Raw genomic sequence first — 25,136 nt, forward strand, 5'->3', positions numbered from 1 at the left:
AATCCTCCAATATGAGATAAACAAATTTCAGAGGAAATGAAAGACATGTCTGAGCCAACTGGGGTTGGACAACTGAGTTCTTCTGAATAGATTTTAGTTGTAACATTATTCAGCATAGTAATTTTATGGTAAGACTCACGTTAGGCCAACAACAGCCTCTCCTTCTAAATCACCCTTGTCCCCCATGGTGAAAGAGGCTTGTCTTCTCTTCAGTGCTTTGTAGGTCCTGGCACATTTTCTGTGTTAAGCATGTGAAGCAGTATTTCAGATGTTGGTGACGTAGTGATGAACAGAATAGCCAAGATCCTTTCCACTAGGAACTTAAAGTCTATAGAAGAGAATGCTAAAGAATCGGGAGGTAAATAGGATTGTTGCAGACAGCAATACTGCTTCTGGAGGAGAGAGGATGCTCTGACAAAAAGTCATGGAATGTCTAGGAGGGTGGAACTCAAGGCGTCTTCAATGTGAGCTGAAATCAGAATAAGGAGGAATGATCTATGCATAAAGAACGTATAGAGTATAGTGGTCAATAATAACAGTGGCATTGTATCATGAATTCAACTGGTTAGCTGAACTCATTGAATATAGAGATCACTGCACACTGGTCTTTACGTGACTTCCAGCATCTCAGTTGAACCATTAGGTAGGATTTATACTAGTAATGACCTGGGTGGTAAAAGAGGAGAAACTGAACTCTAGAAAACATGCATTATTTGGACGCTATGCTCTCAACACTGAAAAGATGCCTGAAAATCTTCTATAGATCAAGACTAAGTGGTTCATGCTATTTTCACATTGTACCTTGACATGGAGAATGTTCTACTGTGAGTGTTCTTACTATTTCTTTCTTAAATAAGGCAAACAAAATAATTTCGATTTTCAGTATTACATAAAATCAAGAAATGTGACAGCTGGAGCAGCAGCAAGCAGAGAGAAAGCATTACTATCTGGAGAAATTCAAATTTGAGTTTGTGGTTCTGCTTTGTATTAGCTGTGTGAATTAAGGCAAATAAAATAATTTCTCTGAGTAAGTTCTTCATTGTAAAATGGGGGTCACAACACTAGTGATCCTGAAGTGTGATTGAATTAATTCAAGTGAAGTGCCATGAAATAGTTTGGCTATAGAAAGGTTATAGAACTATTTTCCATCACAACATCCCTGTGAGACAGATTTAGTACCCAGATAAGCACATTGCCACAGTCTTTCAGTTTTTGTCTCTTTTCATTGTCAACATCTAGATATACAACTGAAATTCCTGTTTTGGAGTAGAAATAAAAGGTTGGCTACACTAAGTATATATTTCCACATGGGAGCTACTAGCAATCGTTTTTCGGTGGCCATCTTTGTTATAGCGAACCTGTTCTTTCTATTGTGCTATTGTCTCTACCATTTCCCATTGCATCCCAGACATTTGTACTTGTACACAGGTACTTGTTACATCTCTCTTTTTCTAGAGCAGAATTCTGCACAGATTTCATATTCAGCTTAGATTAAGAGCAGGCAGACCATGCGAAGAGTAATTATAACAGAAATGGTTTCCTGAGCCAGTTGTCTTCTTAAAGTTGAAACCTTATAAAGTAAATATGTCAAGGATATAGCCCATGTGACATAAAAATAACACTAAACTTTATTTTCAGTTAGCTTTGTTAAAATGCCACATCCATTAACCTCATGTATTCTCTTCTTGAAAATACACATTCTACGAAGGTCAAACAATGAATGTTGCTTGTCATGTACAAAGTATCTCTTCTCAGTAGCAGAAAACAAATCTGATTATGATCCTATCCTTCTAGGAATCTGTTGGCTAATGTTTGAGACAGCTCTGGAGGGAGTCATCCATATGTATGCTCCAGGTCTTTGCTACTTCCCTTTTCCTTTTTCACTTAAACAGGAGTTTTTGTCTCCCCATAGCTAGTTACAGTGTGGAACTAGGAAAGGAATTTTAGTTGATAAAAATGTAAATATTTTAATACTTCAGAAGTTTCCATTGGTGCTTTTCTTTTTTTCTTTTTCCAAGTGGATTTGTTGCTCAGAATTATGTTTGAGTTTTCACTTGAGTGATAATAAGCAAACTACAAATAACAAAGCTTTCCCTCTGTTTTCTAGCTTTGCTAATCAAGAGATTTCATTTTGAGCAAAATGCAATACACCTTGTTGGGAAATTGTTTGAGCCCTATTAAATGTTGAAAGACGTTCTGGCTGTTGGAGTTTCCATAATGTAATCTAAGCAATCATTTCCTGGGAGGGTTCCAAATTGCTCAGTCATTAATTGATTGTACCCAGTTACAAATTCCGTCTTTGGAAAAGAGGATATGTTTTCTTTCTAAGTAGAGATTTAGTGCAGAGTTCTAACACTGGCAAGCATTTCAAACTAAACAACACTTTAACACAGATGTTATAGATGCTTCTCTCCAAAACCTGTATTTCATCTCTATCCCTAGAAAAATTCAGCTTCATCAATTTTGTGTTCTTATGATGTGTCCCTCCCAAGATGTTATATTTCTTACATTGAGAACTGAGGAGGAAGGAAAAAACCAAGGATTTTGTTGTAATCATGAGCTGTGATTTGCCACATCAAATCACGTGCAGGCACCTATCCCAATACAATATTTTGCAGTTTTGTCAATTCTCACAAAAGTTCCACCCCTGTTGTTTGATCCAAACTACTCCAGTGGGGAAAAGAACAGCACATAGTACCAGTGGCTAATATAAAAATGCAGATTTTATAAGTACATGTTCCTGCCTGGGTTTCCTGTAAGTATAGAGAAAGGGAATTTAAATCTACTCTCCAAAATTTGAACTTTTTTTTTCTCTGAACATATTAATGAAACAGAATGGCACAAAATGTAACTTTTCTTTTTCCTGAGCATTTCAGCTTTCCTCCTGCAGATTGTTTAGATTCATAGCATACAGCAGGCTGAGTTGGAGCCACAGTCACAGTGGAAATTGATGTAAACACCATTCAGGTCCCATAATAACCTTACTAAAATCATCAGTATTGGAGATGGATAAGAAAAAAACTTTACTTTGTTAGAGGTACCTCTAAAGAAAGGTCTTATTAAAAGCTCTTAGCATACTGTTACATATTATAATTAAATATGCAAGTAAGCAAAAATATGAAATATAGTAAATCAATGAAAAATTAAAAGACTGTTGTCTCTTCACTTTGTGTATTTTTATAATGCATTCCATGAAAAAAAAATGAATTCTTTGAAGATTTTTGTTTGTGTTCTTGGAACAACCTGAAGCACTGCTTCGCTCCGCAGCTGGCTGCCAAGATGAAGCTTTTGAAAGTCAGGATTCCCTTTTGGTTGCTGGTACTAGTGGTAGAGGTCATCTTTTATTGCTTTCTCAGGCACATTAGCAGGGAGTTAGATCCTAAGCAGAGCAACTGAATTTTACTCCCATATAGGATGCCAGTATCACCAGCAATGACATAACTTGCTGCACCCCACAGTCCAATTATTTTTGCCAGTAGTATTCTTTGAATCACTATTTAGTTTCATGCTGATTTGATCTTAAAGTCCACATCAATTCATTAAATATTCACAAATTCATTTTCTTTAATCACTGGTTTGTGAATATACATATTCTGTAACTCTAAAAACTGCCTGAATTTCATTTTAAATTGTACATAGCTTTAAATAAATATTAAAATAACTGACACACTTTTCATGTTGAAAATAGTGATGAGGTATTATTTTATAATATACAAAAATGTATCACTGATCCTGAAAAGCCTTAGTTTTTAGCTTGTGTTCACATCATAAAGTTGATTCAAAGGAATGATAGGATTACAGAAGTGAAGGTTATTAAGTGTATATGACATTTATGTGATACACAAAGCAATGAATGGCCAGATTCTATAGGTTTGGTTTTTGCTTCTTATTTTTTCCCCAGTCTATTCTACAGTATGTAAGTCTCTGTTTGGTAGTTTGAGAAAATACACACTTATCAGATTAGGGCCCGGTCTTCCTTTGTTGTTTCAGCTTCTCAGATGTGCTTCTTGGAAAGGAGAAGCATGCATCAATGTGGTGTGCACAGTCTGAGAAACACAGCGCATGATTGTTCAAACAAAAAAAACCCCAGTGGTGTCTCCATTCTACCTTTCCCAGAGTGTTTCTTATCTGTATAACTCACGCTGTCTCCTCCCTGCACTAGATGTGCATCTGAGTGAGAAGTTACTGTGCATACATCCCAACTCAGCACTCTAAAACTGTTTCTTTGCAAGTGTAGGCCATAGTAGAAACAATTAATTACACTGGAGACCACAAAAAAATGTACTAATAATTATTTCTAGCTAAGTTTAAACTGTTATGAGTGTCATGGGGGCAGTTGTTATTAATACTATTGATGTCTCAACTTCTAACACCATGAATTATTCAGCTGGTGAGCTCTTTTGTGGCCCATGGACCTCCATGAATCTTAATTGTTGCCTCAAGATGTATGAAGTTGGGACCTTGAACCACACAGAGTGATGCCAGTGTCTTTTCCTTAAAGTCAGGCCATTTTAAAGTTCCTTGTTGAAGGTACTTCCAAAAGTTCATACGAAGTGAATTGAAAGAACCCCAACCATCAAGAGACTGTCAGCCCGTGGACTCTGAATAGGTTTCATTGCGGTTGGGACGGTGAGATTGGCAACAATCCAGAAATGATGAACTATCAAAACTGTTTGAGCAGGACCCTTGGAGAGCGCCTCATGTTGGGGATCGGGGATGGGTGGGAAGTAGGGTGGGGCTTTTCCCTTTGTTACTCCCCTAACCCCAGATACAGGGCAAAATGATTATATTAGTGTGGAAACAATGATATTACCCACTTTCACCCTGTAGCCCTTGACCCTTTGTACCCTACTAAACTAAGATTATAAAAAAAAAAGAAAAGATAGATTCATTTTAACACAAAAAATATTCAAACATATGCATTGTTTTGTGTAACATATATTTTCTTTAATTTTTTGGAAGTACCCTTTGTATGATCCTTCCTCGAAGGTAACTGTTGACATTACTTGTCAAATATAAATTTGATTATTCTGGCTTACAGTGCCATCTTTACCGTGCTGGGTGAGAAGAAACATTGAGTTTCTCAGATTTCTTTTAAATCTTGTGTGCGATTTTGCCCTATAAGCTAGAGAGTAGTTTGTGTTTAATTGCTTCTGTTAAAATAACCTATAGAATTAAGTACCCTACATTAAGGAAAATCACTGAAGAGTTGATTTGCTAGATTTTCACAGAATTTTCCAAATCTGAGAACATTTAAAGTCTGTTCAGAAATTGTGACATCACATCCTCTTATTTTCTCAGTGTTGAAATGTTCCAACTATGGAAAACATCACTTTCATTTTAGTAGATCCTTCAATCTATTTCCTGGCCTCAGTTACTAAAGGATACATGGCAGGAAACTAACCCTGTGAATTTAATATTTCTTCAGTTCTGTTGAAGGTATTTATTTATTCAGTGTATTCATGATTTTGGTTTGGCAAATTTTTGGCATGTCTTTATAAGGTGCTGCTAGATTTCAGCCTTTCCAAAGTAATAATGTTTCCCAGTTTTCCTTTAAGAAATTCTAGCTGCAGACATAATATCCCTGAGTCTTACAGCAAGTTTATTTTTCACAGCAGCTAATGAATCTGCAGTTTTCCTATGGAGTATTAAATGGCATGATTAAAGTGGATTGAAGGTGTATATGAATATAATTTAGTTCTTGCCAGTAATGTTTCCAAATTAGAAAAAACTGAAAATGCATTGCAAACAGTGATTCCAGAGGCAAACAAGCATGGATTCCTGCCTTGACTCCACCTAGTATGTGACCAGGAGGGATATACTTAAACCTTATGAATTCTGATGATGCAAGATTAGATAGAAGTCTTATCTTGTAGATCTCCTAGCAGTGATTACCAAATGACAGGTTTTCAGAAAGTTTGTGGAAAATATGTGTTTGGAGAAAATTTTGAATATACTTCAAAATTTTTGTGGTAAGCGTATTTTTTTTTTTTTAGATTCATTTATTTTTATTGGAAAGGCGGATATTCACAGAGAAGGAGAGACAGAGAGAAAGATCTTCTGTTCACTCCCCAAGCAGTCGCAATGGCTGGAGCTGAGTCAATCCAAAACCAGGAGCTAGCAGGTTCTTCTGGGTCTCCCACATGGGTGCAGGGTCCCAAAGCTTTGGGTCATCCTCCACTGTTTTCCCAGACCACAGGCAGGGGATTAGATGGAAAGTGGAGCAGCCAGGATTAGAACCAGTGCCCATATGGGATCCTGGCACGTTCAAGGCGAGGACCCTAACTGTTATGCTATCGCACTGGGCCCTGCTAAACGTATTTTTAACTTGACTCTCCAAAAATTTCATGGAAAATCCTCATAGTGTGAGAGCTTAACAAGTGAGATATAAATATTAAAAATCAAAAAGAAATTTAGATGATCAATATCATGATATTGTCACCAAAACAATGACATGCCAGATAATTTTAATTCATTTGTTTTTTAAAATTCTGCATAGTGGATTAATTAACTTTCCTAAATGAGAAATAAGATTGTGAAGAGATATACTTATAACTCAAAACACCAATATTTGTCTATTTTATGTAGTCCATTATTTCCTGTTTTTCAGCTGTAAAAATGATCATATAGTTTTAACTATTTTGTGTGTGATATAGATATAATTTCAATTTTTGAGATTAGACTTAGAAGGAATCACAGATCTTTCAGAGTAAGCACTGTATAACGCAGATGGAAGTGTCTACAGTTTCAATTTTTTTAGATCATCTATACTTCCTAATCACAAAATGTAATATAGTAGAAAAATATCAATTACATAGTGTACAGCAGGAAGAAGGTTCATTCTTAGTTGCCTTGAACTTTATGTTTCCCTGTTAAAATTAATTCAGTTAGTTTTAAAAATAGAGCATCAAAAGATCTAGAAATCAGATTCAAGTATCCTGATCTGTATTATTTTCAGACTTTATAAACAAAGTAAATCAAATAAATAAATTTATTAAAGCTCTAAATACATTTGTAAAATAAAGCAATTTTTAAATGCACAAGTAGATAAATTAAGTAACCTTTTATACCTTACTGTCCTTTATTGTGTTTCTAACATGTAGCAAAAGTCACCATCTGAATCATTTATTGGTCGAGAGAAGAGGTCGAATTCTCAGTCGTACATAGGACGGCCAATTCAGTTGGACAAGATTTTGATGTCTAAAGTTAAAGTGCCTCACACGTTCGTCATCCACTCCTACACCCGGCCCACGGTTTGCCAGTACTGCAAGAAGCTGCTCAAGGGGCTTTTCCGGCAGGGCCTGCAATGCAAAGGCAAGGATGAGCTCGTCCCCAGCCCGTCTTGGGTGCTTAAACTAATCCTCATCCATCTGAAATTCTTTCCATTTTACACAGCTTCTGTTTCTGATGAATCACTGGTTTTGTTTGTTTTATTTGAAAACCCTTATGATTAGATTGCAGGTTCAATTGCCATAAACGTTGTGCACCGAAAGTACCAAACAACTGCCTTGGAGAAGTGACCATTAATGGAGGTAGGTCAAAAGAGCAACTGTCACGTCTCTGCTGCTTCCCCATTACGGAGTGTTGCAGTTATGACTGATGGGATATGTATTTTTACCTCTTATAAGAGGTACTTTTGAGACAATCGTAAGTAAATTATAACTTAGTTTGTTCTACTTTCATGCAGAAAAGCATTTGTTCCAGCACATTAAGCTTTGCTAAAAAATCTTTACATAGTAAACAGTCAGGACAGAGAACGACCTTTTGTACTTCTCTCCTAATTTGTTCAGAAATGTAGACATGAAGATGTTGGAATGACTATAGGTTACAGTTCTCATTTCTCTTTTCCTCTCCTTCTTATTCTGAGTATTGAGGCAGAAAATAACTTTTCTCTCCCATCTCTTAAGAAAAGGAAGGATCAGAGTCTATTTCCACTAGGAAACAGGTACTTGCTTTCTCCACCCATTATAGATGTGACTTACAACCTGCATTGCGAATGGTTAAGCTCACACACACACACACACACACACACACACACACACACACACTTTAAGTCACCCAGCTAAATAAATACTTAGCTTTTTTTCTCTTTGGAAATGTTCTCTTGTGAAAGCTATGTGAAAAATTACCTTTGAAGGACTCTGGCATCAGGGAAGGTGCTATACTCTTAAGGAATGGCACGTATTTTTTGCAAATGGGTTGCTACCAAAATATTCATAGAATTCATAGAATTCCAAGCCAGTATTTTCCATAGTGAATTGCTTCATACCTTCAATCTGGTACCAGTTTCCCCATTATCCTGAAAGAAAAATAACCAATTAAGGCCAGAGACAGAAACAGAATGGTTTTTTTGTTTTGTTTTGTTTTTTGATTTTTGTTTTGTTTTTGTTTTTTGCTAAACAACTGAAGGAAAAAAATTAGTATATTTACTCTAAAACTTTATTCTCTGGATATAATATATACCATTACAAACAGAGAGAACTCTCCAGGAACATAATCTGATACTAATTTCTAGTAGGATATTTATTAGTGATTTCCCAAAATAGCAAGTTTGGCAAACTTCCCACTTGCAGTGGTAAGCAGTACAGCCCTTGTTAAACCCAGGATATGGTCAAAAAGTGCATTTGACAACCACATTGGAAGAGGAAGATAGTAGCTTTGATGTTGTTGATTACTTTGATATTGCATTTTCCTAGACAGCTAGAGACAGGGTAAAATATTCAGATATCAACTATATTAGGTATTTGAAAACAAAAGTGACCAAGTTAATATATCAGAACTCATGGTTTAAAAAGTTACTGCATCAGTAATCAGTGATTCTGAGTTTCCTTTCATGTGCCTGTCTCCCTCATCCTTCTATGTATTTCTTCTTCACACTGGGACTATACTAGGAAATGCGATCAATGTCCTGGTCATTTGTGCTTGGTATCACTCGGCTTCCAGTACTGTGCTTAGACCCCAGCCTTGGCCTCCTCCCAAAGGCTTTCTGTGGCTTGCCATGTGTTTAAGCTTAGAGATATGTAAAACAAGCACCTACCTGTGGAATCATATATTAATTTGTTCATAAATTCAAATACTTATGAAACAAGTCTTTGAAAATGAAAATAATACATTCTTCACATAACTACTATTTTTAGGGCTTCCAATTGGTTTGTTTTAGGATTGCCTTTCTCTTAAGCCCTGGCTCCAGGATTCCAGGCTTGTCTTCATGGGTCAAAACAATTTTTTAGATTTGCTTAGCCCTGGGGCAGAGTCCGATGTGGTCATGGAAGAAGGGAGTGATGACAATGACAGTGAAAGGAACAGTGGACTCATAGATGACATGGAAGAGGCAATGGTGCAAGATACTGAGATGGCCATGACAGAGGGCCAGACTGACGGTGCAGAAATGCAAGATCTGGACGCAGACCATGAGGACTCCAACAGAACCATCAGGTGAGAATAACATCCCTGGGATCACACAGCAGAAGCTCAGGTGGTGTTTGCTTTTTAAAGTTCTATAGTATCTTTGCTCAAAGATTTATATTTTTTATTTTAAAACCAGAATTATGGAGATGGAGAAGTCTCCCTCTACTTATTCATTTCTCCAGGTAGCTACAGTGACAAGGTCTGGGCTGAGCTAAAGGGCAGAACCAGGAGCTTCATCCAGGTCTCCCATGTAAGTGGCAGGGACCAGTCCAACTTTGGGCATACCCTGCTGCGTTACTGCATCATTACCAGGGAGCTAGTTGAGAACACTGGCATTGCACATTGTGACTCTACCCACTATATCACAACACCAATCCCGTTGGTATCAGTCTGAATCATGTACAGTAGATGAGAGCCTTTGGGGTAATACTGGAGGTCTAGGTGTCCCATGGAATGTGTAGTTTGGACCCTTGCCTAGCATTGCATCTCTGACCTTTTTTTCTATATATCACCTGCAGATTAACTTCTTTTTGAAACATTTCTTTCTTTTATTATTATTATTACTATTTAATATTTTATTTATTATTATTATTTTATGATACAGTGCCTTAGATCATGAGATTTCTCATATCCCCTCCCTAATACACCACTCCCACTAAGTCCTCTATATCATTACTAATGTACAGTTCTTCACACACAGTCACATATTCATTATTGCAGGCATGGACAATGGCAGAGTCCAGAATCTTATTGTTATATAGCAAACAGTTTCATTGGGAATCAATCTTTAGTCTGGGGAAGTAGAGATGCATATTACATTGTATCCTCACATCTGGATATGTTAGTCTCCATTTCAAAGTTACTATACATCCCCTTAAATGAAAAGCCACAATACAAAATCAACAATAGGATGAAAAATAGAGATTTACAATGCCAGGAAGTTAAATAACATGCTACTGGATATGCGAGTCTGCATTACACAGCTACTATATATTCCCTTAAATGAAAAGCTGCAACACAACATCAGCAATAGGAAGGAAAAAGAAATTACCAACACCATGAAGTTAAAGAACATGCTACTGAATTACTAATGTGTCACTGAAGAATCGTAAAAGAAAATCAAGAACCTTCTTGCAGAAAATGATGCTACTGTATAATCTATGAGTCATTGAAGAATTTAATCAGAAGAAAGTATTTTAAAGAGATGAAAATAACAACAAAAAAAAATCAAAATTCATGAGGTATAGTTCCCACTGATTTTTGTTGGTGAAATGTATCTCCTATAAGCAACAAATAGATGGGTTTTGTTTCTTAATCCATCTGGTAATTTATGACATTTGATTGAGCTTAAGACATTTACTTTCAGGGTTAAAATGTATGGGTGGTAATTTTGTCCTGTCATTTTAGGAATGGGTTGTTCATTGGTTCAGTCTTCTGTTGTCATTTTACTGGGATGTTCTTACCATTTGCCTTTGGTTTTGCTTGGTCCTATTCCTCTTCTCTGTCAAGAGAACATCTTTAAGTATCCTTTGTAGGGCAGGCTTGGAAGAGGCAAATTCTTTTAACTTTTCTTTACTGTGAAAGAATTTTATTTCATTTTCAAATATGAAAGAAAGCTTTTCTGGATATGTTATCCTAGGCTGACAATTTTTTTTCTTTTAGAATCTGGAATATGTTGCTCCATTCTCTTTTTGCCTGTAGAGTTTCCTGTGAGAGGTCTCCTGTGAGTTTAATTGGCATTCCTTTACATGTCAATTGATTTTTTCACATGCGCATTCAAGGATAATTTCCTTATGTTCAATTGAAGAGAGATTGATTATCATGTGTCTTGGTGAAGATCAACCTTGTTGGGAGTCTGTGCCCCTCCTGGATGTTGTTTTCCAATTCTTTCTCCAGATTAAGGAAATTTTCCTTAATTATTTCATTGAATACATTTACAAACTCAGCTTCTCTTTCTGCACCTTCTGGGACTCCCATAACTCTTTTACGTTAGGCCTCTTAATAGTGTCTTTTTATTCTTGAATATTTTTTTTTGCCAAATCCAGCTCTGCTTCCAGCTTGTTGTTAGGCCTCTTAATAGTGTCTTTTAATTCTTGAATACTTTTTTGGCCAAATCCAGCTCTGCTTCCAGCTTGTTGTTGGTTTCCCCCTGGTGACAGGAAATATCTTCCAAAATTGAGATTCTTTCTTCTGCCTCCTTGAGTCTATTTTGGAGACTCTCCACTGTACTTGTTATTTGCTCCACTGTATTCTTCATTTCAAATGTATCAGCTTTCATTTGATTCATTTCCAGTGTGACATATTCCTTAAATTCCTTGAACGACTGCCTTACATGCTGTTCATTGTTGATAAGAAGCTTTATAACAAGTGTTTTGAATTTTGTATCTCCCATTTTCTCGATGTCTTTCTCAGTTAACTCTGAGGTTGGCATAGGGTTTTGCTGCTTTGCAGGGGAGTCTTCAGTAATATTCATTTTGCCTTTGCCTCTTCTTTTGCTCTTGGTCATTGTACCTCTGATTAGCAGAATCTTCTCTTTGGGGCAGATTTCTAAGCTGTTTCACCCAAAGGTCTACAGTTAGATTTTACTTATTCCAGTGGGTACACAGATATTTGTTTGCATCCAATTGTGCCGCTTCTTTCATCTAGTTCCAGGTCTGGGTTCTTATGTTAGATTTCCACTATAGTCTCTGCAGCCACAACTCCTGGCCTATACTCTTTATCTCCTGTGACACTGTGCTGAGGCTGCACTGTTCTCTGTACAACCTTTCTTCCACTTCTGGTTGGAACAGGTCCCAGAATTAGGGAGATGCCAGGAGTCCTATAAAGCTAGGTTGTTGGTGACGCTGATCTTGCCAGAACCTGTTGGCCGTTAGGTTTGAGGGCCACACGTACCTATTTTGATCTGTTTGATGCCATAGTTGGTATGATTTTCCTGTAGTATCAATGCAGTGCACTGAGCTCAGTGAATTCTTGCAAGCTCAGCACATAGGCAGCTCACTGTTGTCCCCTGCAATCCTAAAACTTTTGCCACACTGTTCAAAATGGCACCTGGTATGTCATGCTGGAGTTCTTGATTTGTTGACCATCAGGTCTGAAGGCTACCTGGACCTGTCTTGGGTGGAACCTGTAGAATGCCACGTTGCTGCAGTTCGCTGAGTCAGAAATGAGTTCACTCCTAGCTCAGCGTATGCTCAACCCTTTCCCTTGCCTTTGCCTTTTTAAACAAAACGGTTCCCAATTTGACTCTGGGGGGCAGACTGGACTGTAAAATCCACCCTGTTTCCATACCACCCATCTGAGACCTGCTGCTCTGTCTCTGCTCCTGGTCAAATCAAAGAGACCAGCAGGATGGGCAGTTCTTTGTCTGGGTTCACCCTGTGGAGCTCCAGGTGAAAGTCCCTTCCCATCTTGTTGCTGGGGGTGTTCTGGCTGCTGGTAGTTAAGATTGTCATTTGCTGAATGTCATTGGGTATCAGTCACTGCACCACCACACCGTTGTTTTTGCTGCTTTCCTGTGTCTGTCAGTCTCCAGGTACCCCTCTGCCATTGTTCTGTCTTCTCCTATTTCCTGAAATGTGCCCTCTCTGCTTCACACTGGTTAATGTTTCTTCGTCTGTTTAAATGTGTTCTTACCCTATTCTGCCATCTTGATTCTGCAAATTAATTTCTTATTTAATGTTTAATATTCAGAATAAATTGATATAAAACATCTGTTATATAGTCAACCCATGTTACAAATGTTCTGTTTATAAGTCTTCGTTTTTTATTTCATTTCAGAAGTATTTGTAGCTTTACATTTTGTATCTGATTATCTATACTTCTGATTAGTATATTATCCCTACTTTTTAAATCAGGAATCAGCAAAGCATGGCCACCATGCAAATTGGACTGCTACGTATTTGTAATTAACTTTCATTCATATTGTCAGTAACTGTTTTTGTACTACTGTCACAGAGTTAGCTCTTTATGAAGAGATGTCCAAAACTTCACGGAAAATACATTGAAAGATTGTGTTTGATGACTGAGTGTTGTGGCACAGCGGGTTAAGTCCCCCACTGGGGACACCTGTATTCCAAATCAGTGTACCACGTTGATTCTCAACTGCTATGCTTCCTGCTAGTGTGTTTTTGTGGGCATCACATGATGGGACAAGTGCTTGGGTACCTGTTGCCCATGTGAGAGACCTGGATGCAGTTCATCTCTCTCCCTTTCAAAAAAATGACAATAAATAATCCTCTTTCTAAAAAATAGTTTAGTAAATGTGAGAGGGGACAGCATAGTCTGATAGAATTCCCTGCTTATGGCCTGTGGAGGTAGCTGAAGATGGCACAAGTCCTTGAGTACTTGCATCTTTGGGAAACCTGGAAGAAGTTCCTGGCTCCTGGCTTCAGACCAGCCCAGCTCCAGCATTTGCAGCCATTTGAGGAACAAACCAGCAAATGGAAGACCTCTCTCTCTCTGTCTCTTCTTCTCTCTCTAGTTCTATCTCTTTTTATAAAAGTTTTTAAATCTGTATATGTGGAGAACTTTCAAATTGTAAATTGAAAGGGATATTAGGAAAAAAGTGCATCGATTTCAATTTTTGCAGCAAAAGAAATTTACTTTTTGATTCTTTTTTTGTTTATGTAGTGTTTGAAGTGCCATATTCACTTCCTAATTAAAATTATTCATGATAGCAGAGCACCAAAATGTTAGTTTTGTTCTATTTAATGGCATGATAAGCTTTTTTAGATATTGGAAAGAGTACATTTCTTTATTTCCAAAGTAATTGTGGCAGGAGGTAGAGGGTATGTTGCATATATAAATATAGCAGGGGAATTATTGCAGGGAGTGATGGAAGAAGGAAAGAAGAGAAAATAAAAACAGGTTAGGTTTGGGGAAGTTTAGAGGCAAAAGATAAGCATCATTCCATGAGCCAATGATTATGTAAAATAATTTTTAAAAGGTTTATTTTAATTACTTGAAGGAGTTACAAGGGAAGAGAAAGATCTTGCACTTATTAGTTCACTCCCCAAATAGCCACCGTGGCTGGTGGTGGGCAAGGCCTAAGCCAGGAGCCAGAGGCCATGTTTGCATTGATTTCACAGGCTTGGTAACAGGGAGTTGGATCAGAAATGCAGCAGGCAAGGGTCACCCTGGTGCCCATATGGGATGTCAGTATTGTATGTGGCAGCTTAACACACTAGACCACAACACCAGGCCCATAAAAGGTTATTTAAGCAGAAGATTGTAGATTTTGGAAGATTATGCTGAGACTAAAATTCGTATTGAACAATAGCTTCAATAAATGGACTGATAGTGTGCCTATATCATGTATCAGTAAGCAAATACATTTCTCATGTGGTGCTGCATGCTGTACCCTTGGTACGTTGAGACATTAATATCTATGTGTTTACTTAGACACTGAACACCTATAGTTCAACCTGAAAGCTATGGTGCTTCTTATCTTGCCTCAGAATTTTTCAGGCCTCCAGATAAAGTACCTTCCATTCTTTATAGTAAACTGCCTTGTAGAAACAGTGTATTTCACTAAAAATGGGATGTGAATTCTGCACTAGCTGAAATAAGATTTTATGCACAAAAGGAACATCTGTATCTGAAGGCATTTCTCTCCTAAAATATTTTGAATTTTCAAGCCCATCAACAAGCAACAATATCCCACTCATGAGAGTAGTGCAGTCTGTGAAACACACGAAGAGGAAAAGCAGCACAGTCATGAAAGAAGGTTGGATGGTCCATTACACCAGCAAGGACACACTGGTAAGACCTGTGGCAAATTCTTTCCTCTTGTCTTGATAGCCTTAATGAGAGTAGCTACTTGTTCCCTGTGAGGACTGTTTCTGGGATGAAACACAGCCATGGCTTTGGATCAGGCTCTCTGATAGAGTTGAGTAAGCAAAGCAGAAAGAGAAAAAAATGGTAAGGAGCAATTTCAAGGAAACAGAATCATTTACCTCAATTACTCAAGACAATCTCTAAACAACTTGAATCTTTTTTTTCCTGTCATTTTGTAGTAGTCTTGAAAGCCACAGTGTACACTTTTAGAACACTCTTCTGAGATTTAGAATTTTAAAAGAAACACTGATTTTAGGGAGGGAAAATAATAATAAGTATTGTGTATTTCATAAAAGTGTTTATTTTAAAATTGACCCAGTCATGAATATAGTAATCATAAACTTTGATCTGCTCACTTCTCCAGATTTTTCCTAATTAGTCAGTTAGGTTTTGTGTGTATGTGTGAAAGAGAAAACTAAATCACATTTCAAAGTGAAACTGTTGGTGAGAGACTGATTTCTCGTTGGCCACTAGTGCTTTCTTTGTATACTTTACCTCTGGAAGCCATATCATTTCTTTAGATAAGCAGATAAGTATAACATCATTAATCTATGTATGATATCATCCTTCTGTAACACCCAATAGAACGTCATCTACGTCTTCTTAGACACGATACGTAATCATATTTCATAAAAGTATGACATGCAAAGCATTTAAAGTATATTCAATACTCTTACTTGGTCTACGATGGGTTGTGAAAGAGATCAGAAATAACAATAGGTCATTTGGATTTAAGAAGATGAAAATACACACGAGCACCCCTTAAGTTGTGAAGAATATATATGAGGTAAATGAGGATCTGTTCACGGAATTGCTGTAGCTGTTTGACTTTGTTAAAATGGTGCCATGGATGCAACCCTGCCATCCCACAAAATAATCTTTAGCTCTGTTGTAATACCTCATTTCTCCTATCTCTTATACAAATCAGAATCCCTAGCTGAAGCACATGGTATTTCTCATATTCTAAAAATTTGAGCATGTATAAACATTTTGTGTCCTATTAAAAATCTGTTTTATTACAGATGACAATACTAACTACTGTAGTAGTTTGACCAAGGCTAATGCATCACCTCCTCTAGTATTCATAATACTCCAACACAGATGTAGGAACTTAACATAGATTTGCCAGATAGACAATTCTGAAGTCTGAAGGTGGTTGTGAGACTGCCTGAACTAAAATCCATGTGTTTCCCACCCTCAGTTCCTTTGTCCCCATTGGGAACATATATTCATTAGATCAATCTTGGGTATTTCCTTAAAGATCCTGAATCTGACTTGTGTTTCAGCGGAAACGACACTATTGGAGATTGGACAGCAAATGTATTACTCTTTTCCAAAATGACACGGGAAGCAGATACTACAAGGTAGGAGCGGCTCTTCCTTGTATAGATCATCGTGCCCTTTCTTGTGTTCTTACAGAAATGTAGAGTATCTGAAATATGACATATATTCTCCAGACCTCATGCTTTTGTGCTTCTTCCAGAAGATTATGTTTTTCTTCTTTGTACTTTGCAGATTTCTTGTGAACCAATGTGATTCATCTGTGAATTTCACATGGCCCTATAGAGGGCTCTGGCCCTATTAGATGGTGAGGAAGGCAAGGGAGGGGAAGTGTAGTTGAGTATTTCAAAAGAGGCACAGCTGTTTTAGCTAGTAAATTCATGGTCACATCAGATTAGGTCAAAAATAAATTTGTGAGATCCATTATATCCATCGTATCATTGGGGACTAAGAAACATTATTTGATTTCTTTTGCTTGCAGGTATTCATAAGAAGCACTTTCCTTTAGAGAATATGTCACAGCAATTTTGTTATAGCTCTACCAGATTAAATAATATATATGTAGCTTAATAAATCACCCAGCAAAACAAGCTTGAAAGAGGTTCGTGGTATAAAAAAGTACAAACAGTGATACCTTCTTCATGAGGAATGTGACTTAGCCATCCGGCTTAGTCTGATTGCCCATGGCACTTTACACAACTGTCAAACATAAAGGAAGTTTCATTTCATTTTAAAATAAAATCTTATGGCTTAAAAGTTATTTATGAGTCATTTCATTCTTCCTTCAAAACAATATGCTGGTTCCTTTTTTTAATATTAAAAGTATCTTTAAAACAACCACTGTAAAAACCATCTCTGATTTTCTTTGAAAATTTCTACTTGGCTATGTGATTGTATTAATATATATCTAATCAGATGATTTATTTCAGTGCCTTAAAGAATAGTTAAGTTTTAAGAAAAGCCACACATAGTCAAATGGCTTCCAAAAGTGTCATAATTTTGTCTCAGTTGTAAAAATTACCATTTAGTGTTGGTGTCTGGATTTCGATGAAGACTTGGAATTGTTCTTGCTCACCATTCTGATGCTTGAACATAGGAAGGAAAAAAAACTTTTTGTTTCTTAAAAAAAGGGAAATGATAATGTTTCCAACATAAAGGGTATTTTTGAATTTTGACTATTTCATATAAATGGTGACTTTGTGTAATGTCGTGTTTCACTGGAGTCAGTCTTATTTGTAAGCCTGTGCATTGTTAGTAAACTGCAGTTAGCATGCTCTTTCTTTCACAGGAAATTCCTTTATCTGAAATTTTATCTCTGGAACCAGCAAAAACTTCAACTTTGATTCCCAATGAGGCCAATCCTCATTGTTTTGAAATCTCTACAGCAAATGTAGTGTATTATGTGGGAGAGAATGTGGTCAGTCCTTCCAGCCCTCCACCAAATAGCAGCCTGCTCACCAGTGGCGTTGGTGCAGACGTGGCCCGCACGTGGGAGATGGCCATCCAGCATGCCCTCATGCCCGTTGTTCCCAAGGGCTCCTCCTTGAGTTCAGGAAGCAATTCGCACAGTGAGTGAATGTACTGTCTCTAAGTGAGAACTGTTCCACATCCAAAGATGTTAGAGTTATTAAATTGTACTGCTCTGTTGTTTTTATTTTATACCAAAGTTTCAAAATATTTATATAAACCCTGGCTTATGCATCTCTAGAACTACTTGTCATAAATGAAGTAATCGGGTCAGCTGGAGCTTGACCTGGAATGAAAGAGTTACTGTTTGTAAATCTGAACATGTTTTCCCAATCTGGTCTTCTGTGCAGGGCGTAAAATGTGTAGGCTACCTGGTACTTTTGTTAATTTTATTTCAGAAAGAAGTCTCTGTTCATTAGTAGCATAAGATATATCTTGACAAAATAACAACCATCTCTAAGTATTGAGGATAATATTTGATTTTAAATTTCATAATGGCTATTGTGTGATAAAGTTATTAATGAATCTATATTACAATATATGTTATAACATCGATTTGTTGCATTCGTTATCTCTACAATCACCACACATATCAATAGAATACCTATGCTTATTTTTATGTTGGACATTTTATGTGAGACCTCTATTCTAATTTTTAAGACAACTCCAGTAAGTAGATGTTAATGATTTGTATTTTAGAGTTAAGAAAGTCAGTCTAGAGAGAGGTTACATTATCTTTTACTCATAGCAGGGCTACAACATAACAAAGCTGGTGTTTGAATTCAAGGTCTTCTGATCCTAATTAAAACAGTCAAACACCAGTTGCTGGGCAAATTTTTATCTGTAGAAGAAAAAACTGTCAATCAGAAATTCTCCGCCCCCAATTCAATTGCTACAATTTATGTAAGACTAATCCAATATGATAATTCATTAGTAAGTATGTATTGGTTTTACTGTTACCGTTTTTATTGACTATGTGTTTATTTTTAATGTGAATTTCCAGGAGATATTTCTGTGAGCATTTCAGTATCAAATTGCCAGATTCAAGAAAATGTGGTGCGTATGTACCTGCTAATATAAATATAAAACTGATATGATTACTGCATATAAAACAGAGCATTTTAATTTCTTAGCATTTTCTAGAAGATAAAATAGGATCCATTTGAATATTTTTCTTCTGTAAGATTTTAGAAACATATGGATTTGTCTAGTGACTTAGATGTTAATTAATCTGCAATGTAATGTCAAAAGTCCATTTTTGTCTTAGGAATGCAATTATAATGTTATATTTGATTTTTTCCATATCTAGCCTTCTTGATACTAGAATTTTAATTATTGCTGTTACACCAATAAATATACAAATAAATACACAAAAAATTATTTGACTTGTGTGGCAACTTGAATAATACAGTTGTTCTTGTCTCTCAGTTGCCACTCAGTAGTGCTTTAATAAGAAAAGCAATTGCGACTATCTAGCAGTTATTTCAGCCCGTTAATAAAACCATGAGCAAGTTGTGTAGATCAGATTTCGTGGATCCCCATTCTAGTATCCTAATCGCTTGGACTGCAAAGATCTGTCCTTTCAACTCACTTTTTTTAACCTTTATTTTTTGTTTTTTTATGGTACAGTTCCGTAGGCTCAGGGATTTCCCCCGTTCCTCCTCCAATAGATTTCCCCTATATTATTACAATAGTATGGTTCTTCAAAAACAATCACAAGTCCAAAGAGTGGAAGATAGGCAGAAAATAGGACATGATAAAGATGTATAAAGTTTAAAAATACTACCTCAGTTTCTGTGAAATGACCATTAAGGTATTGCTTTTAGAAACCAAGGTTTGTGCAGTAACAGTTTCAGAGTCAAGCTATATGTTTAGAACCTTTTTACCTCAAGAAGTGATAAAAATGGGAAAGCTGAGCTACTTTCCATGAGAATTTCCCAATGGGATGTCACAGTGCATGTGGGTCATGCACAATGACCAGGGTTCCTCTTCAGTGTGGGCTGGGTGATAAAAGCTAAAGTGATAGAAATCAGGGTCAGGGAGATGTGATAAGAAACTATGATTATGTAATTAAACTTGAGATAGGCATCTCAATAAGCAAAGCCCATTCTGAGTACTTATAGTAAGTTATACAACATTGTCTTATGTCTTATTTCAATTGCAACATAGTTGATAGTACATTAGAAAAAGTGGTATTTGAGATCAGAATAGTTTGCAAACCATTATGATATTACATTAATTAAAACATTTGGGCTGTTCATAATAGATTTCATATAGCCAATGTAATTCAATTACTTTGAAATATTTAACAGTAGATATTTTATAAAATTATATATGATTTATTAGGACTGATTTCTGCCACCTCATGTTTATTTTTCTTTGGACTCACATTAACAGGACATTAGCACAGTATATCAGATCTTCCCTGATGAAGTACTGGGTTCTGGACAATTCGGAATTGTTTATGGAGGTAGGCCAGTTCACTAAACATTTTGTTTGCCTAATATCCTAGATATTTGTGTTTAGAAAAGTTGGCATTTCCACAAAAAGCAAGACTTCGGTTTATAAATTTTTTGTGTGTGTCCTTGTTTCACCAAAAATTCTATTGAGATAATCACTGCTTGGAAAATTGGTATCTGTCTGGTTAAAAAAAAGAAATGAATTCTACTCCATGGAAAACTTCCTTTGCATAAATATTGTCAGGGCCTGTACATATTACCAAAACAGTTTCATTTATTTCAAGAAAATAGAGGGAACAAAGAAATTATAATTAACAAATATTGGTTTCATATTCTTTCTTCATATTTACTCAGAACTCTGATGTCCACTTATGTTATCAGGCCAAATCACTTTTTAATGTTGTGATATCTTATTTCATTGAGTTTTTATTTTTCAGTGAAATATTGTTTTTTACTTTTTTCCTGTTGTCAAACCCTTTGGTGAATTTATTATTTTAACCTCTGTTATTTGAAATTCTGGCCAGTTCAATCATAATTTCCAATATTTTAAGTAATATATAATATTAATGTTTTACCAGCCCTAAAAATTGACATCCTGATTTTTAGTGCTTTGATCGTTAAAAATTATCTCTCTTATGAGGTAAAGTGTACTGAAATTATTACAATCTCTCACACAGTTTCAATGATCATTTTATAGTATAGCACTAAATTTACAGCAACAGTAGAAATAATGGAATTTTAAATTAGATCCATTTATCATTTTAGTTTTCAGATTCATTTAGTTTATATTTTTGACTAATGCCACTGCATTCTGTGTGGCATCCCTACGATAAAGCAATATGGAGCTGAAGAGCTTGAGGAGGCCCTGTTACTCTCTGCAAGCTTTGCTCTGGGAGTTGCATTGAGATGTGATGTATGTGGAGGGTCTGCCATGGCAATGTAAGGATGCCAGTGATGGTCATTACTGAGTGTCACAGCTGTCAGGGCAGTTGGTATATTTCCCATGGCTTCTTTTGTCCAATCCTCATAGCAAACCCACTGTTGAGGATAAAGAATCAAACAGGCCAACAGGCTGTGTGATTCACTCAAGGCCACATAGTTAGCAACTGACACAACCAAGATTTTAACTCCTCCTCTTGAAACATTAGTTTACTAGAACTTTAAATTTTTATTTTCTTTGAAGTTTTTGTTTTCTGCTGGGTGTATGCATATTTTCTGTATTAATTAGCTCAATATTTGACTACCAAAACATTTTATGAGAAAATACCAGGTTTTTACTGCCTCACTTCCTTTGTGTTCCAACTCATGGCTAATATTAGAGCACATATTTGATTTAGAATAGTAAAATGAATAAATGAAGCCCTCATCGGTTTAAATCAGTGCCTTGCATAAATGCTAATTTATTCAATGAAACACTTTATTCCTATAAATGTCCTTGTAAGTTTTGATGACCTTAAATACAGAAGATACTTAATAACATTATGTTGATGTTTCCCATTTTTGTTTTAAAGGAAAACATCGTAAAACAGGAAGAGATGTAGCTATTAAAATCATTGACAAATTAAGATTTCCAACCAAACAAGAAAGCCAGCTTCGTAATGAGGTTGCAATTCTACAGGTATTTTTTTTTTTTTTGGTTCTCACTTGGGGGTATAAGATACCCCTCCTTGACTTCTATAAAATGAAGAACTGTTATGCACACTTCTGTGGCATAGATATTTAGGAACACCAAATAAGACCTGAAAAGTCAGATCCAGCCTCTAACTACTAACTGAGTACTATCTTTCCTGAGCCTGGGCTCTACTGTTTTAACGTATTTAGTTTTACATATGAATATTCATTAAATGAGTAATGTTTCAGCATTTGCTCATAGTGGACATGCTGAAACAATTTTGTTTTACTTTATGAATAAGCTACCTGAGCCTTCTTCCTTTATGCTGTGATAATTATATGAGTTGGGAATGTCACTGCCATTATATCAGGTACAGGAGGAAGATGTCTGTAAAGTCAGATCATCTTGATTCTGTTAATATCTCTTTGTCTTGCTCTGGAAAACTTCCATTTAGTACTATGCATGTCGCTTGACTCCTCTCCTTAATCTTAGTGGAAATCCAAAAGTTCATGAAAAATACACATTCTGAAAATTTTATACCAAAATAAGCTTATCTTTGAATTTCATTTTCTTTTTTTTTTTTTAATTTTATTGTTGTTTACATTGTATTATGTGGTACAGTTTTATAGGCGCTGGGGATTCCCCCCACCCCTCCCATACCCCTCCCCCCATGGTGGATTCCTCCACCTTGTTGCATAACCATAGTTCAAGTTCAGTTGAGATTCATTCCTTGCAAACACATGCCTAGCATAAAGTTCAGCGTCTTATTGTCCAGATAAGTTCAGTGGCCTCTTGGGGAGACCTTCTCTGGTCTGAAGGTAGGGCTAACAGAGTAAAGATCCGGTCAGTTAAAAGCCCCAACAAAACCTCAGTATCAATATACAACATTATGGAATTAATTGACAATGAATTTCATTTTCTACACACTTTTGAAACGTCCTTAGAATGGTTTGTTTTTTTAATAAGAATTTGTTAGTTAAAGTTATTATGTAGTATATATGAGTTTTTTACATAATAAATTTTCTGTGTGTGAATCAAAAATGAAATGAACAGTTGTTCGCCAAATGTAGACATGGCTTTAAGTTCTACACAGTTTATACCATTTATACCATCTATATAGTTTGTACTGATAAATGCCAATTTTTACATGGCTTTCATAATTTTCTACTGATGCAAGCTAGTTTTTGATTCATAATTCACTGAATTTAATTTGCATATTGATAGCTAAACAAAGCAGATTGTATTTCTTTATCATTCCATTTAATTGGCTGATGAGTTTTACATGGTAAGTTGGAAAAGGTAAGATTTCTTTGCTGAAAGTGTTCATGCTTACAAATAGCCAAAATCAAATGCCTTCTATGCATGGGGGTTGAGGAGGAATGGAGACTTTTAGGGGCCTAAGAATGACTACAGATGATGTTGACCACTTCGAGCACCAAAGCAGCACAGGGGTCATCAGTGTACTCGGCTTTCATGGGGAAGAAGATAACCATGGAACTTAGGACATATAACTGGCTGAGCATTTGCTAATCATTTACCAAAAAACTATTTTTCTAAAATTATTCTCAGTTTGTCCACATTGAACTGCAAGTAGTATGTGCAAATGTTGCAAACAATGATTTTTGATATTGGCTCCTTTTCTCCAGTCTCCATTCCAGTGTAGTCTGTTGAAGGCAGGTTCCTTTGCAGAAAGGAAGTCTAAACAGCCTGAGTGCTAGAAACACAACACAAAAGGAAAGGCTTCCCTCGTTGACATAGTCACATCTTTCAGCATTTTTCCACAATTGCAGAAGCCCACCAAGTATCAGATTTTCTGATGCACAGGCCTTTAATTCACACCACCATGTCTGTCAACACAATGTCAACTGCTGAATATATAGCAAAGTAGAAAAACAAAATGGACATAAGCATAAATGCTTCCCCTGTACATGCTTCTCTTCTAAAACTTTACATTCAGACAACTCAGGTACAGTAAGTATACATTTGGAAAAGTGTTTCCATATAATATGTTTCTAAAAAGAATTTGGTTAGGCCAAAAATCGAATTCTATGCCTTGAACATACAAAAGGGTTAAGTGTCTGTCATTTGGCAGCCTGAAATCTTAAAAATCCTCATCACATACACGTGGTCCTTCTCCATGCCCGCCATTGTTCTTGGTTTCATTCATCAAACTAGTAAATACTAAATACAAGTCTCTATCATTAGCTAAGCGTTGCTGTGTCCAGTAGATAGAACATGGACAGAAAAGCCATCCTTGATAACATAGGTCTGAAGTTGTGTCAACCTTACTTTTTCTTTTCAATAAATTCACATAACAAATTTCCTATCACATAATTTCTCAGAGTCATTTTAACCTTATCTTAATTAAACAAATAATTGGGTTCTTGGTTCATAACATCATAAAAGTGTTGATTATTTATATTAGGTAGAGCAGAAAATAGAAAATTCGTCATGCCCACTTTTGAACACAAAAAGATAAGAAAAAGTATTTCATTCATTTTGTCGCTGTCAGATAATCAGCTTCTGTTTAATGACAATAATCCAACATCCAGAGACAGCGAAGTTGATCAATTTAGATGAACTGTTCATGTGTCACCAAATGTATGAGCATTCGCTAATCCAAAATTGTGATCTACTCATGCCCTGTTACCGCTCTGCCTTCTGCTCTTATCCCCACCTGTTATCATTTTCTGGATTCTTCTCCTTACTTCAACTGTTAAAATACCATTGCGATATATACATCCAGAGATTAAATATATTTGCTCTATTTTCCTACTATGTACCCAATACTGACAAGTTATTCATTTTATATATTGGATATTTAATAAATACTTCTTCAGTGAGTTATTTCAAATCACATAAGATTTCATACATTGTGTTCAACTAGACTTAATTTGTTATTAATTGTCATTTGCCTATTAGTTGGAAATGATTATATATGATTTGCTTGTGATAGCCCTCATTTTGTGATTTTATTTTTTTTAAGAAAGAATTCAGCTTTGTGATTCTGAAAGGACAAAGTGCTAAAGACGATAAGATTGGGCATAGGAATTCTGTCTGAATAACTGATTTGT

General features: G+C 36.1%; 1 protein-coding gene across 2 annotated transcripts in view; it reads left to right on the plus strand.

The window, feature by feature from the left end:
• PRKD1 (protein kinase D1) overlaps positions 1-25,136 on the plus strand; it is a 280,136-nt gene that overhangs the window by 212,648 nt on the left and 42,352 nt on the right. For both annotated transcript variants that reach the window (XM_040968763.1, XM_040968764.1), the window contains 9 exons: positions 7,104-7,314; positions 7,455-7,532; positions 9,231-9,435; positions 15,045-15,168; positions 16,530-16,607; positions 17,813-18,092; positions 18,995-19,047; positions 20,389-20,461; positions 21,962-22,068. In XM_040968763.1, coding sequence (XP_040824697.1) covers positions 7,104-7,314; positions 7,455-7,532; positions 9,231-9,435; positions 15,045-15,168; positions 16,530-16,607; positions 17,813-18,092; positions 18,995-19,047; positions 20,389-20,461; positions 21,962-22,068 — 1,209 coding nt within the window. The remainder of the gene's footprint in view (positions 1-7,103; positions 7,315-7,454; positions 7,533-9,230; positions 9,436-15,044; positions 15,169-16,529; positions 16,608-17,812; positions 18,093-18,994; positions 19,048-20,388; positions 20,462-21,961; positions 22,069-25,136) is intronic.

The sequence above is a fragment of the Ochotona curzoniae genome, unplaced genomic scaffold (genome assembly GCF_017591425.1).
Source record: "Ochotona curzoniae isolate NIBS_2020 unplaced genomic scaffold, NIBS_Ocur_1.0 scaffold_4701, whole genome shotgun sequence".
In the NCBI taxonomy this organism is placed as follows: domain Eukaryota; kingdom Metazoa; phylum Chordata; class Mammalia; order Lagomorpha; family Ochotonidae; genus Ochotona; species Ochotona curzoniae.